Source organism: Typopeltis vanoorti, chromosome 19 (assembly GCF_054136105.1).
Source record: "Typopeltis vanoorti isolate ZY-2024b chromosome 19, IOZ_Tvanoo_1.0, whole genome shotgun sequence".
Taxonomy (NCBI): Eukaryota; Metazoa; Arthropoda; class Arachnida; order Uropygi; family Thelyphonidae; genus Typopeltis; species Typopeltis vanoorti.
Genome location: NC_143567.1, coordinates 76,574,608 through 76,589,278, shown reverse-complemented (window position 1 = coordinate 76,589,278; position 14,671 = coordinate 76,574,608). Strand labels below are relative to the sequence as shown.

Here is a 14,671-nt window from a genome sequence, read left to right as displayed (position 1 = left end):
GTACTTATCTAATTCCTCAGCTAGCTCCATTTCTTTGCCATTCAGGCTTCTTACGTTGATAGTACCGATCTTTAACTCTGGTGATGTTGAGTTGTGGTTTGTTTTCAGATTTGTTCCGGTAGCTGACTTTTCGCTGTTCGCCCTGGTTCTGCGAAAACAACGGGGGTCTTGTTTAACCGGGCGACCCCCCAGCCGGCATGAAATTTTGTCATGTTGTACCATCATTTTTTATTTTGGTTTAACCAATAAGAATACAATTTGGTCCGCTAAATCCCAAATTGCCAGCCCATCCTCGTTCGTTCAGTATCAAAGAAGATACCCGACAGGGTGCACCACGAGAAGGTGAGGATTGGACATTAGGTCAGAAGACCTGGTCGGTTCTCCGCATTCCTTGAAAGGCTATGTGGAGGTCTCCTCTCAGTTATACAGCTTTGATCCTTAAGCACCCCTTATGTTTTGTATTCATCATAATTGTAAGTAGACCAGGAGGCTTGGAAATCTTTGGATGCCTTGTTTGAGACATTAGCTTCATGTTGTCTGTGATTCATCTCTGGGGCTTCTTTTGTCTGAAGCACCAACAATGTACCACAAGGCAACACTACTGGGGGCGGGGGGCACAGTGAGGCTGTCTCAATCCTCCTCCCGTTTTTATATATTAAAAAAATGTAAACACTTTTGATTGCTTAGTTGCTTGCATTCTGTGATTTTTTTTTTAGCTCAATAGTACAGTATCTTTAAATTACTAACACATAGGGCATGATCGGTTTGCTCCTGTTATATATCTCTTGCCACAGAAGTCACTTATCCATAGCCATTAGCTTTTTTTAGTAAATGGCTACAATCCCTGAAAGGGAAAGCTAAATATCTCCATTTTCTCCCCTTCCTAGTGATGCCATAACGATCATAACTAAACTATTCGTATCCTTTATATCTGAGGCATATCTCAAAAGATATCCAGAATTATATATAAATGGAATCTTGACATCACTTAAAAATCACACACAAAACTAGTAACCTGCATTTATTCTCTCTAAGTGAGAATAATCAGTATTTATCATATATTAATATTTTATATTTTATCATCATATTTTAATATATGTAACATGAAGTACTTTGTGTCTGTAACTAAGCCAACTTGTGATAGCCAAACATCTGTCATTAGACACCAAGATCTGCTGGAAAAAAAAAGTAACTTTGCTTCATCAAAGCAAATCTAAATTCAAGAGGCCTATCCTTGAGTCTGCTTCTGTTAGCACTATCCTAACCTCAACAAATATGGATGCACTAAACTACCTCTCATCTGGGAAACTCATTTGCAGACAGCCAGCCCAACAGCTACGAACACTCGAAGCTAATAGGTGGCATAATTTTAGACTATAGGTCTTCCTGTATTTCTTTGGTTCATTCTCACTTACTAATGTATTGCTTGCATGTGTGTATGGATCTTCTTCATCCATATATCCTTCTTCTTCATCCATATCACCTTTATAGTGCCCCAATTGTTCACAATTGGGGCACTATAAAGGTGACAGTCTTGATATTCTCTCCAGGCCTATAAATAAGGTAGAGAATGAAGAATTAGTTCATTTATAATATTATCTATCCAGGTGATTTTAGATCATCTCTAGTGTTTAGTTTAACCAGAAGTCAAGCCTCTAATGTAGGTAAACTATAAGATTTAGCCATGGCCTGGCCACTTAAGCTGTTTTTGTCATATTATTCTTCTGATGATGCCAGTATAGCTTTGATGAAATATTAGAAATAATAAGCAAATTTATTTAAGAATCTCATTATATTGTCTAAATTGTTAATTTTCTTAAACAACTGTTATCCTCATTGACTGTGTCATTTATGTTAGAGTAAACATACAAATATATGCAATAAATTTAATTCTGCATATTAAGTAATTCTGTTTGTCTCTCTCTGAGGAGATCTGATATTCATATTCTCTATAGAATTACAATTAGTAAATTCTAATATTCTATATATCTAACTCTTAAATTCTAATGGCCATTCTAGAATTACATAATGAGCCCAAAGAAAATTTTTTATTCTGGCTCACAGTTACATTCAACTCTGAGAGCAATAACATCAAATACTATACAAACCAAGAACATAGCATTCATCTAAAAGTTCTGTGATTTCTTTTGATTATATGGAACTTGCTATTATTAGATCCTGAATGAAGGAATCTTGCAAAGAAATCATACACAGACAAAGAGAAATACCTGCACATCAGCTGAAATTAAAGTGAAACTTCTTCACATATGTATAAAATTGCATTAATTTCATGTACCATGTATTTAATCTATTGAGATCAAATTAGAGAATGTCTTAAAAGAGGAATAATTTAACTTATTTTAAGCCTCACTTAAGCTGTATAGAATGACTGTGAGACACCAGATAGATATTAAATAACAATTCATAGAAGATATACAACTACACATGTCCAGCGTAATGCCGGCAGCAGTAGCTTGCGCGGAAGGTACGTCGACGTGAATTTCATGAATACAAGAGCATAACAGTAAAGGGGAAGAGCAAGGGATGAACCCAAGGGGAGAAAAGATATAGGTCGTTTGCAAAAGGGACTCCAAAAAGGGGGTGCTCAAACGAAGAATATAAGGGAATGAGTGCCGTATTGGCTCTCTCTTGTCTTTTTGTTTTCCTGGTTCCTGGTTCAGAAGTTTGTCGGTGGTTCGAGTGAGGGGGATGAACCGTCAGTGCTATGATGTTAGATGGCGAGTTTTCCTGAGAATGCTGTAGGATTCCACGCAGAGCTGAAGGTGAGATTTCCAGCCCTAGCAGAATCAAGCCCTCTCTGAAAAGTCCCATCGAGAGGAATAGAGATGTTTCCTGAGACGCGAAAATCGAGTCCATGATTGGCAGTAATTACGAAGATAGCATAGCCCCTACGCTGGTGTAAGGACAGCCAATAAGCAAGAGGTAACCAGACATGTGTGTCGTGCTGAAAGACATTGGAAAAAGTTCGGTAAAGTAGAATTCCTCTATTTTGTGTTTAGAATTCCATAGAAGAGAGAAAATTATTTGTGAATGTAAATTATGAACATTATTCTAAAGAACTCTAATTAGATAGTTAGCCTCCTTTTGAGAATAAGAAGAATTGTTTGGAAGAGATCTTTTGTGTTGTATGCGATTGATTTAACATAAATGAGATCAGGATTGTAGATTTATAGTAGCTGAATAACATTACAGTGTTTGTTATACTATCTTATGAATTGCTTGCGGAAAGGAATGTTAGCTTAATATCATATCATTTTCTATCTATCCCAATTGTCAGTTACTGTGTTTTACATGCTTTATAATCTTTGATTTAAATTTAAAGTATGTTGATCTTTTGACTCGAGTTTCCTTATTTAGTATTGAGATAAATTGAATGCATGAATTTCTTTAGTGTATTTTGCTTTGATATTCCAATAAACATGTTTTATTTACCTAAACCTGAGTCATGCCTGACTACGATTCCGATTTACCAATTATAAAAATGGAACCTATTTTGGCGGGAAGGAATTAGAATGTGTATGTAATTATAGATTTAGGTCACGACTGCGAACTGAAACTATACAGCCGTATTAAAGTAAGATATTATTGTGTAAGAACGTCTCAGACTCTAGTATTGTCTCCCTGAGTAAGGATCTTTTCTGCTATAGGATACTGGCTGGTGCAGCATAATATAAATTTGCCAGTATCCGAAGAGGAAACAATCCTAGATGTATATTAGGCCTGATATCTGACTAAGTAAAAATAGCGATTGAAAGATAGAAAGGGAAGAATACAAATCAGTAAAATATAGAGAAAGCAACGACGTAACACTATACAACATTTATTTCATTAGTCTTTTTCTTATCCTCCTTTATTTTATTTATTTATTTATTTATATTTTTTATTTAACTTAACTCCCTTAACTAATATACTTGCGTATGTCTTCTTCCAGTAAACAAATTTCCTTAACACATCTTTCCTTCATTTTGCTGAAGTAAGCATGAAGAACAATTGCTCAGACAATTGATTTAATTCAGCAGTTCCAAATGCACTTCCAATATATATATATATATAAAAAAAAAAACTTTACTGCATATTTCATCTTGCTCTTTAAAACATATATCACTTGCTTTTCATTCAATAATGTACGAAGGCTTGATACATTATACTGTCCTTCCTAATAAAAAAAAAGAATTATTAGCTTCACAGTTCCTCCTTGGAGAGTAATTAAAGATGCAAACAAACACTTTTCTGAGATCACAAAACTTAACTCGGCAGTTTTTTCTCCTTTCTACCTCTCCTTCCTTGCTTGATAGTGTTCTCCTTATCCCTCTGACAGTTATTCTAAAGACTCCAATTAACATACAGCCTGTTACTGAGATTCAAAGCGAAACCGTAGAAAGAAAATGGCTGCTATTACCATAGTGCTCACATAATAACACACACACACGTCATTACACTCACAATTTTGACATGTAATTTAATATACACATTTGCTCTTTAAGTGCCTGATGCCAAAACCATTCAAATGAATCCATCTTGCAAGTACAAATTATTTAATTCATTAATTACCTCATGCATCAACTGCACATAATTTTTCTTGCAGAATCTGCTTACTGAATTGTTTGCAATTGCAGCTCTCTTCCTGACTTTACTTATGCCTTGGCAACACACTCACAATCTTTACTCTTTTGCTTTTCTTTTTTGGATGCTTTACCTAGTGCTCTTTTGCATATTCTTTCAAATCATTTGTTTATCAAGATGATCGTATCATCCACTTTTTTGCTTATTTACATAATGCTTCAGTCATATCACAAATCTTAGCATCTGCGAAACATACTTGCATTGCTTGCTTACTAATACACTCATATATTAATCTGTTTCTGCTTGTTTGAGCCTTCCTTCCTTTACTTTTTAGCAAAAATGTGGTATCATGAAACACTTGAAATTTCCAATATTGTGCCACAAACTGCTACAGTTTGTGGCACAATATTGGAAATTTCACCTTTTTTTTACATTGTTTTACCTTTTATGCTAGATAGATTGTGGGCAAGAACACAGGTTTTAAATAAAAGATTCTGATAGTGGCGTGAAACATGGGGCAGCATGAGAAATGGTAGAAGAAAACTAGCGACAGGTTCTTATAAACAGGCAAACTGACTTCATGAACACAGATTTATAGATATGATACTTTGAACGTTAAGAATGCAGCAGAAAAATGGCAAGAGAAGATAATGTTCATTTTTGCTTGAACAAGCAAAAATCATAATAAATTTAGTTTAATCCTTTATCCAAGTGTGAGCAAACAAAGTTTGCACCTGAAAGTATCTTCAGGACTGGGGTAAGGTGGTACAACACCAGGCAACTCGTTGCAAAGATGGAGCAAGCTAACATCACTCCTATCTCAGTATCTCCCATAATGCAAAACACATCTCCTTGTGGATATGTATAATGTTATACATTAAGGGAAGGTCCACTATCCAGACTAGTTTCGACCTTTATTGAGGTCTCTTCAGTGGGAGCCAGGCCCAAGTGGAGATACCAGGCAGAAGCATTAGCAAGGTCATCTCTACCATGCATAACATTATACATATCTGCAAGGAGATGTGTTTTGCATAATGAGATAGAAGTGATGTTAGCTTGCTCCACCTTTGCAACGAGTTTCCTGGTGTTGTACCACCTTACCCCAGTCCTGAAGATACTTTCAGGTGCAAACTTTGTTTGCTCACACTTGGATGAAGGATTAAACTAAATTTATTATAGTCTAACCAAGTGAAAAATAAACTTTTCAAGCAAAAATCAGTTGCAGAATCAATTATTGAGATAATCAAAATTGATGAATACGCACCAGTGAAAACAATTATGGATTAGTAAACAAACTGTCAAATAAAAGGTGATTGTAATACTTTCTTTAATTAAAAAAAAACCTTTTAGTTTCTTATTTAATAATGTGTGTATATGCACAACGCACACAGGTAAGGGTCAGTGAGCTTTTGAAAATTTGGAGAGGGGAGAGAAAAGTTTTTTTTTTAAATTAAAGAAATTATTACAATTAACTTGACTTTGAAAGTTTATATTACTAGTCAATTTTTCCCTGGTTTTGTACTGATTCTTGGTGTATATATGTATTTTATTTATTTTTTGATATACAGGATCTTGGTAGTTGTATCATTAGTTTTTCTATCTCCCAACACTGTTTTGGAACACATCAACCTCTTTTTTTCAGCATCTCCATAATATGAGCTGACATGTGCAACAATGCAATACTTTTGTACCTATTGCATTGTTGCACATGTCAGCTCATATTATGGAGATGCTGAAAAAATTTTTGGGAGTAAAATATATTCTGCCAGGATTTAAATATAGGAAAAAATGCCTCTCAAAGAAAAACTATTAAATAAAAGCAAACGAGGGGGGGGGATGAGTTTCCTATTTCCTTTTTTATAAAAGAAAAATAGTTTATAACTAATATGTATGGTATGTATGCCTTGCTAATCAATTATCTATATTGTTATCTAATTGAAAATACATTTTATTACAGGCAGCAGCAAGATCTGCACCAAGAAAAGGAATTAAGGAAACTGCAGGCTGAAGATATCGTTAAATTATTATCAGAGGTAATTAGTAATATTTGGAATTGACTACTGAATGTAATTATTTTAATTTATTCAAGTATATATGTACAAAACTGAAGAACTTTCTTTGCCAGAGAGAGAGAGGGTGAGGGGGATAGAAAATAAATTATATACTACAGTTGGGTTTCACTGTAGCAAACTCATAGAGATCATAGGAATGGTTTGTCATAGTATATAATTTAATTTCTCTCAAGCATTGTATGTGTAGGATTTTGGTAAAGACTTTTCAATAGTTGTTATAGTGAGAGTCATCTGTATATGGCTTTCACTGTATAAACCGATGAGCAATGTATAAATTAGTTGCTTCTGATTTATTTGTTTACTCGTTTTTTAGTTTCTTTTATTTTTTAATAACTGGTGAGGAAAAGATCCTGGTATAGGACTATTGATTTTTTTTAAATTAAAAGCCTGTGAGATATTTTAGCCATTTCTAAATTTTATTTTTCTTGTTCTCTTATAAATATGGATAAAAGAAACAAGTACAAGGTAGCCATAAAATAACTTTCCTTCTTTGGAGGCATCTGTAGCTAAAACCAATAAACAGAATGAGACCAAATTTTATATTGAGACTTTTGAAGGCATGAGGAGATGATTTCCGCAAAAAAAAGATAAAAAATTTTGGTGCTGGTGGAGCCAAAAACAAGTGGATAATTACATTATAGGCAGATCAAATGGAATAATAACATTTCAATGGTGTAAGCGACAATCGCTTATACCGTCGAAATGCTACAGCTGTGTCACTCATTCCGGCTGGATATGTAGCGCATTACAACGATAATAATAATAATTAAACTGAAACAACAACTTGTGAAAGAGAGAGACAGAAATTAATATAGTGATTGAACTCACAGGAAATAATGTTTTATTCATCAGAATCAGGGTCCCCTGGACCACGTACATGATTTTCACTGTGTTGACCGTTCTTGTGTACAACAAATTACATCCAGTGTGTGACATGCTCTACAGCTGAGCGTAAGGAGTCGGATTGTATGTTCATAACAGTCCGTTTTATGTTCTCTTTCAAGACATGCAAGTCGGGAATGCCAAGACCTGTAGGGATAATACGCTCCAAAAAGTATGGTCCTATTATGAAATCGGCTGTGAAGCCACACCACGTGGTTACTTTTGGAGAGTGCAGTGGTACTGGCTGGATCGCTTGGGGATGTTCAGATGCCCAAATTCTGCAGTTGTGAGTGTTGACCAACCCATTTGATAAAAATGAGCCTAATCACCTCACAATAATCTTCAAGGCCAATCATTGTCGACCTCAATTCAGGCAAGAAACGTTAGCGCAAAGGTCATGCGTTTATCATAATCTGTGGTAGTTAGTGCTTGCACGTGACTGAACTTATATGGATAGAAGTGAAGCATTTTCTGTAAGATTTTCCAGACTGTACCATAAGCCATATCAAGTTGGCGAACTATGGCAAGAGTGCTTGGACCAGTACTGGTCCCTGTGTCATCGAACACCGCAGTAGCAATGTCTGTTACTGTCTCTTCTTGCACTGCTTTCCGTCCTCTGCCAGGTCTAACTCCTAGTGATCCAGTTTCTTCAAACTTCTTAATCATAGCTCTCAGTGCTACAGCTGACAGGACCTGTACACAGGTTATGACGTCTTTTAAATTCCTGAAGGACCACTACGGCATTGCACTGTTTAAGGTAAAACAACTTAACGAGTAAAGCATGCTGAGGCAAGGTAGGATGCATATCAAGCACAATCTTCAGTCATTCGAATAACTGCCTGAACATTCCCAATTTTCCCTTTTTAAGTGGAATTGGTGGTGCTTCTGTTACGTATGTGCAGTAAAATTTTCATAATCCTTTTTACCTGCGTTTACTGCAAATATTTGACTGCTTTCGGCTTCATCAGTGCCAAAATTTCCCCTATCGGCGACTTTTGGTACTAAATCTTTTTTTCACAGAATTCATCTCCCCATGCCTTCGAAAGTCTCAATATAAAATGTGGTCTCATTCCGTGTATTAGTTTTAGCTACAGATACCTCCAAAGAAGGAAAGTTAATTTATGGCCACCTTGTGCATTCCTTGAATATACTTTAAACAAGTGCATTAGCTAAAATAATATTACTTACAGAAACGTGTATAAGTTACTTATTGTAGCATCCACATTTCTCATGCTTTTTTTTTTCTTTCATGTTTTAATATTTCGCATTTATATTGATAAGCACAATATCAGTATTCAAGTAAAGTTCTGAAATTTTTATTTTTCATTGTCTTTCCCTCATATGATACAAGTGCTAAGATTAAGGTAGCAAATTTTAGATCAAACAGTAACTAAGGAATGGGTGATTATGGTTGGAAAATATTATAGTCTGTAGGAGAAAGCATAGCTTTGCAAAGGGTAGGTCTTGCGTTAGTAATTTACTTGATTTCTATAATAAAGTGACAGTTGAGTAAAATAAAGAATAAATTTTACTTTATTTTTCGTGCAGTATCTTGTTGTACCTTGTTGGTACAACAAGATACTGCACGAAATTCCATTACTATTATTTAAATTGGATCAAATGGGGATGGATATAGAGTGGTGATATGGACATAGAGTGCTGATGGACAGACATAGGACATACAGAGGGAGTAGATTCAAGAGAAGATAAATGACTAGCAGAGTTCCACAGGGCTCTGTATACTTTGCCCATTGCTGTTTAATTTCTTTGTTAATGATATAGAAAATGATTTGAGAGGAAACATCCAGTTGTCTGATACAAAGCTGAGTAGGATAATAGTTAATAATGATGATGTGGAGAGATTTCAAGATGATTTAAACAGATTTACAGTGTGAACAAAGAATAATTGTTGCCAGTGTAATGTGATTAAGTGTAAGGTTATGCACTTTCTGCATGTACTCTCCTTTAGACCAGTTCTGCCATTTCTACAAAATGGCAGAACTGGTCTAAAGGAGATTGTGAGATTAGGAATTTGGCATTGATAGTGGAGAGGGGAGCTCACATTCAGAAGGCACATGCAGGCAAAATTGCTCACAGGATTACTTGGATGTTGAAGAACGCACTGACAAATTGGGATAAAGTAGCTGTTCGTGTGTAGAGGCTTAAGTGCTGTGAGGACATCATGTTGGAGGCTTAATGGATTGTATACAGCACTCAGAAAGGATTAAAACAGAATTTAATACTTCCTATATTTTGTCTCAGTCATTGAGACATCTTCAGGGATTACAAAAAAACTAATGTAACATATACACAAATAACACACAATACTAAGCCCAACCACGTGAGTGACACTAGTATTGGAATATAGTATAGGAAGTATTAAATTCTGTTTTAATCCTTTCTGAGTGCTGCATACAATCCATTAAGCCTCCAACATGAAAGAAGCTATATATGGCTTTGATATAGTCCGAATAATAAATCAGGTAGGGGTTAAATGGATAAATAACACTATTAAGCTTGAGCTGCAAAAAAAGAAACAATTGTGGAGGGAATTTAAGGAGAAGGGTGACCATCAGGTGCATGAACAGTATAAAGCTCAGGCCAGGATGGTAACAAGGGTGGTAAGAAAAGCAAAAGCAGATTACGAAAGGAAATTGGCCATGCAGGCTAAAGAGAATCCCAAACAGTTTTTTCAATATGTTGCAAGTAAAAGGAAAAATGCTCATGGTAGAATGATCTTAAAAAATGCTGAGGGTAGGGAGGTAACTGAATCAGTCGATGTTGTGGAATTACTGAGCGAGCACTTTGCAAGAGTATATCATCAAGGTGGTGGCCTTGCGGAAATTGAGGAACCAACAGCTTATACTGGAATTGTGATGAATGAGGTAGAGGTAACTAGTCTGTTACAGAACCTCAATGTCAATACATCTGTGGGATTGGATGGTATACCAGCTCGTGTCGTACGTGAAGCGGCAAAAGAATTGTCAGTGCCCTTGACCATTATGTTTAATTTGAGCCTCAGGACTGGGTCAGTCCCAAGGGGGTGGAAAGAGGGGAAAATAGTTCCACTGCACAAAGGTGGTTCCAAGGCTGCTGTTGAAAATTACCGGCCAATCAGCATAACAGGAATCATTATCAAGGTCTTAGAGAAAATAGTCAAGAGGAAAATACAAGATTGGATAGAAGAAAATGGGATACTGTATCGGGGACAGCATGGTTTTGTGAAGGGTAGGTCATGCCTCAGTAACTTGCTCACGTATTATAACACAGTGATGGCTGAACTGGATAAGGGTAATGGGTTTACAGTGATTCTGCTGGACCTTGCTAAGGCCTTTGACAGGATACCACATGGAATTCTAATCAGTAAATTGCAGCATATGGGAATGGACATAGGGTTGGTGAGATGGATAGGAGGGTGGTTGACGGAGAGATATCAGAGAGTGGTTTACTCAGGAGTAGAGTCCACAAGACGGCCTGTGACTAGTGGTGTACCACAAGGATCTGTTCTTGGACCACTGCTGTTTAATTTGTTCATAAATGATATAGGAAAGGATCTGAGAGGAACAGTTCATTTGTTTGCGGATGATGCAAAGTTGGGTAGGGCAATAGTGAATGCAGATGACGTCAAAATTTTGCAGGATGATTTGGATAGATTGGAGGTCTGGGCTAGGGAGAATGGATGTCAATTTAATGTGGCAAAATGTAAGGTTATGCATTTTGGGGTGAAAAGATGGGAGGCAGTTTACTGCATTGGTGGAACCGTGCTCCAGGAAATTGATGAGGCACGAGATTTAGGAGTGTTGGTGGATAAGGAATTGAAATTTAGGGGACACATTGCAAAAGTGGCCAAATCAGCTCATCAAATCACTTGGTTGCTGAAGAATACGTTGACAAGCAGGTTATTGTTCCTCTGTATCGAGCCTTGATAAGACCTCATCTCGACTACTGTGCTCAGATTTGGTCACCTAGGTTTCTTCTTGATGGGGAGGAGGTGGAGAGGATCCAGAGGCGAGTGACCAAGATGATAGCAGGTCTGTGGAATGAACCGTATGAGAACAGGTTGAGGATTTGTGGGTTGCAAAAATTGGTTGATAGGCGGAGGAGGGGAGATATGATTGAGACATTCAAATTACTGAAGGGTTTCTATAAAATTAATTCAGAAGATATTTTTGAGAACAGGGCTGGTTGTGGGAGGACTAGGGGACATCCATGGAAACTGGGCAAAAGTGTGGTTAGTAAAGGTGTTAGAGCTGGGTTCTTTACTTTTAGAGTAGTGAATGAGTGGAATGCGCTCCCTGAGTCTGTGGTGGATGCTGTGACAGTGAATGAGTTTAAGGCGAGGTATGATAGATACTGTATGAATGTCGAATAGTTGTGATGAAAATGATTTGGGGCCTCCCTCGATGAGTCTAATGACTCCCTGGAGTTGCCCGTAATAATAATAATAATAAAATATGATACATTGGGATTACTGTGCACAAATTTTGTCATCTGAGCTTCTTGGGATGAGGAAACAGCAGAGAGGTTCCAGAGGGAAGCATCATGTCTGGGGAATGCTCCCTGTGTGAACAGATTGAACATTTGAATTACAAAAATTAGTTGTTAGACAGAAATGGGTTTTATATAGCAGTAGATGAAATTTTTCCTACATGAGAGGATGTGAGAGAACAAGCAGTCACCAATAGAAATTGTGTTTTAGCAATGATGTGAAAACTATGTTTTATGTTTAGAGAGTGGTGAATGTGTGGAATGGATCAGAATCAGTCTATCGACGAATGAGTTCAAAGACAAGTATGATAGGTTATGTAAGTGACAGTTAGTATGGGTATTCCATACTCTATGTAATAATAATATAATTATTCGTCAACTGGAATCACATTACCTTGGTTTATGACTCCATAAATACTTATCTTTTTTTTTGCATTTAAAATGTCTTTATATCTTGGATATGCATGCTTTTCTCTGCATTCGTTTGAATTTCCTTATTAACAAACGTCCATGAAGTCATGAACATTTGTTAATAAGGTATATGCTAATAGCTTTACCTCAGTTCCTGAATGATTTCATTTGTTTGGGAGCCCACCTGACTGATAGTGATATTAACAGCTGCAGCTGCTGCTCTAATATATTTTAAAAGTGGGAAGTAACTAATTAATCCTTATAATGGGGTGTACAATAAAAATCATACAAGAATTGGGACTATTTTATGTAGTTTCTACACAATTTTACTTAGCTTTGGAAAAGTAATCAAAGTATTTGTATCCAGATGCCGTTCATAGATTATTAAATCATAAAAAGAAGTTTGGAAAATTCAAATAACCACACAACAGTTGCAGCAAGTTTTGTTCCAAAAACAAGAGAGAGAGAGAGAGAGAGAGATATGGAAGTGCTAGAAGAGGAGAGAATGGAAACAGTAGGAGAGACAGAATGAGAGAGGGATATGGAAGTGCTAGAAGTGGAGAAAATGGAAAGAGTAGGAGAGAGGGAATGAGAGAGATGTATGGGAGTGCTAGAAGAGGAGAGAATGGAAACAGTAGGAGAGAGCAGTATGGGAATGTAGAAGAGAGAATAGCAGTAGAGGAGAGAGAATGAGAGAGACCTATGGGAATGAAAGAAGAGGAGAGAATGGAAACAATAGGAGAGAGGGAATGGTAAGAGGTATAATGTATGGTGACTCAATGATCCGTGGTGTTCAAGATAGGATGCGTGAGGAGTGTTTGCCAGGAGGAACAATAGAAAGGGTGGCTATGGCAATTAAGAGAGGTGAAAGGGTGGATGAGATGATTGTGATGGTAGGAACTTGAGTGGTAATGTAAGTCAGGCAGCGAGAGATATGAGGTTTTTGCTTGAGACTGTACGGAAGAAGACAGAGAGAGGAAAAATAGTGTGTGTGTGTTGCCTAGGTATGATAATGATGAGCTGAGCAGAAGAGCGGTGATATTGAATGGCATAATAGCAAGAATGTGTGACAAGAGAGGACTGGTATATGTGGATGCTTGGAGTGCGTTTGAGGAAAGAGAGGAATTGTATGCGAGAGACTGTTTACATTTGAATGAGGAAGGACGTAGGCATCTGGAGAGATTGCTGTTCTGAAAGAGTCAGTGTGTCCCAGAGAGGATGATAGCAGGGGTGGCCTTTTCTGGGAATGGATACTTGGGAGAAGGGAGACGATGTCAGGTAACACTGAGCCCAGTGGAGTCTAGAAGGGATAATGCTGGGTATAGAAACAGTGGCATTTATATGCTTTATACTAATGCCAGGAGTATCCGGAATAAGGGAGAGGAATTGGTGGCGCAGATAGCATCAGCCTGGCCAAAAATTATTGGGATCACTGAGACATGGTTGACAGAAGGGGATATAATAACAGGAATAGAAGTCGCTGGATATAGCATTTTTCGTCAGGATAGGAGGGGAAAGCGTGGTGGTGGGGTACTGCTTATGATAAGTGATGACCTATGTCCTCTAAGAGTGGAGGCTTTGGAAGGAAGTGAGACAAATCATTTTGAGAGCATATGGTGTGAGGTAGAGGTAGGCAAGACAGGATATTTAGTGGGGTGTTGCTACAGACCCAGGAGCACAGAGGATGGGGACCAGGAGATGTTTAGACAGCTAAGTTTGGCAAGTGCAAGAAGAATGATTGTTATGGGAGATTTTAACTACAGTAGTATAAATTGGAGAGAGAGAGGAAGATGCATGTAGCAATAGTGGAATGGAATTTCTAGAATTCTTGAGGGACAAAGGTCTTAGGCAACATGTAACAGAGGGAACAAGAGGTTCAAGAGTTTTAGATTTGGTTATAGCATCAGAAGAGTTGATAATAACTGAGATGACATCTCTCCCACCAGTTGGAGAGAGTGACCATATGGTTTTGACTTGGAAAATGAATAGACATGCAGGAGTATCAAAGAGACGGGAACTTATGTGGAATTATAAAGCAGGTGATTATAATAGTCTTAGACGTCAACTTCGGGAAGTTTCATGGAGGGAGGAATTGGAAGGCCGGGATATCATTAGTGCATGGGAAATTGTGAAGGAATATTTGCTAGCAGCAATGGTAAGTTGTATACCACGAGTGAAGAAGAGGACACAATTTGGAGTAAAATGGATGACAAATAATATTAAACAGGAATTGC

The 14,671-nt window shown here is 37.1% G+C and overlaps 1 protein-coding gene across 4 annotated transcripts in view; it reads left to right on the top strand.

Annotated features, from left to right (window-relative positions):
* Positions 1-14,671, top strand: part of Cep97 (centrosomal protein 97kDa) — a 208,006-nt gene that overhangs the window by 145,802 nt on the left and 47,533 nt on the right. For all 4 annotated transcript variants that reach the window (XM_090409279.1, XM_090409282.1, XM_090409283.1 and 1 more), the window contains one exon: positions 6,542-6,617. In XM_090409279.1, the coding sequence (XP_090265405.1) occupies positions 6,542-6,617 (76 nt within the window). The remainder of the gene's footprint in view (positions 1-6,541; positions 6,618-14,671) is intronic.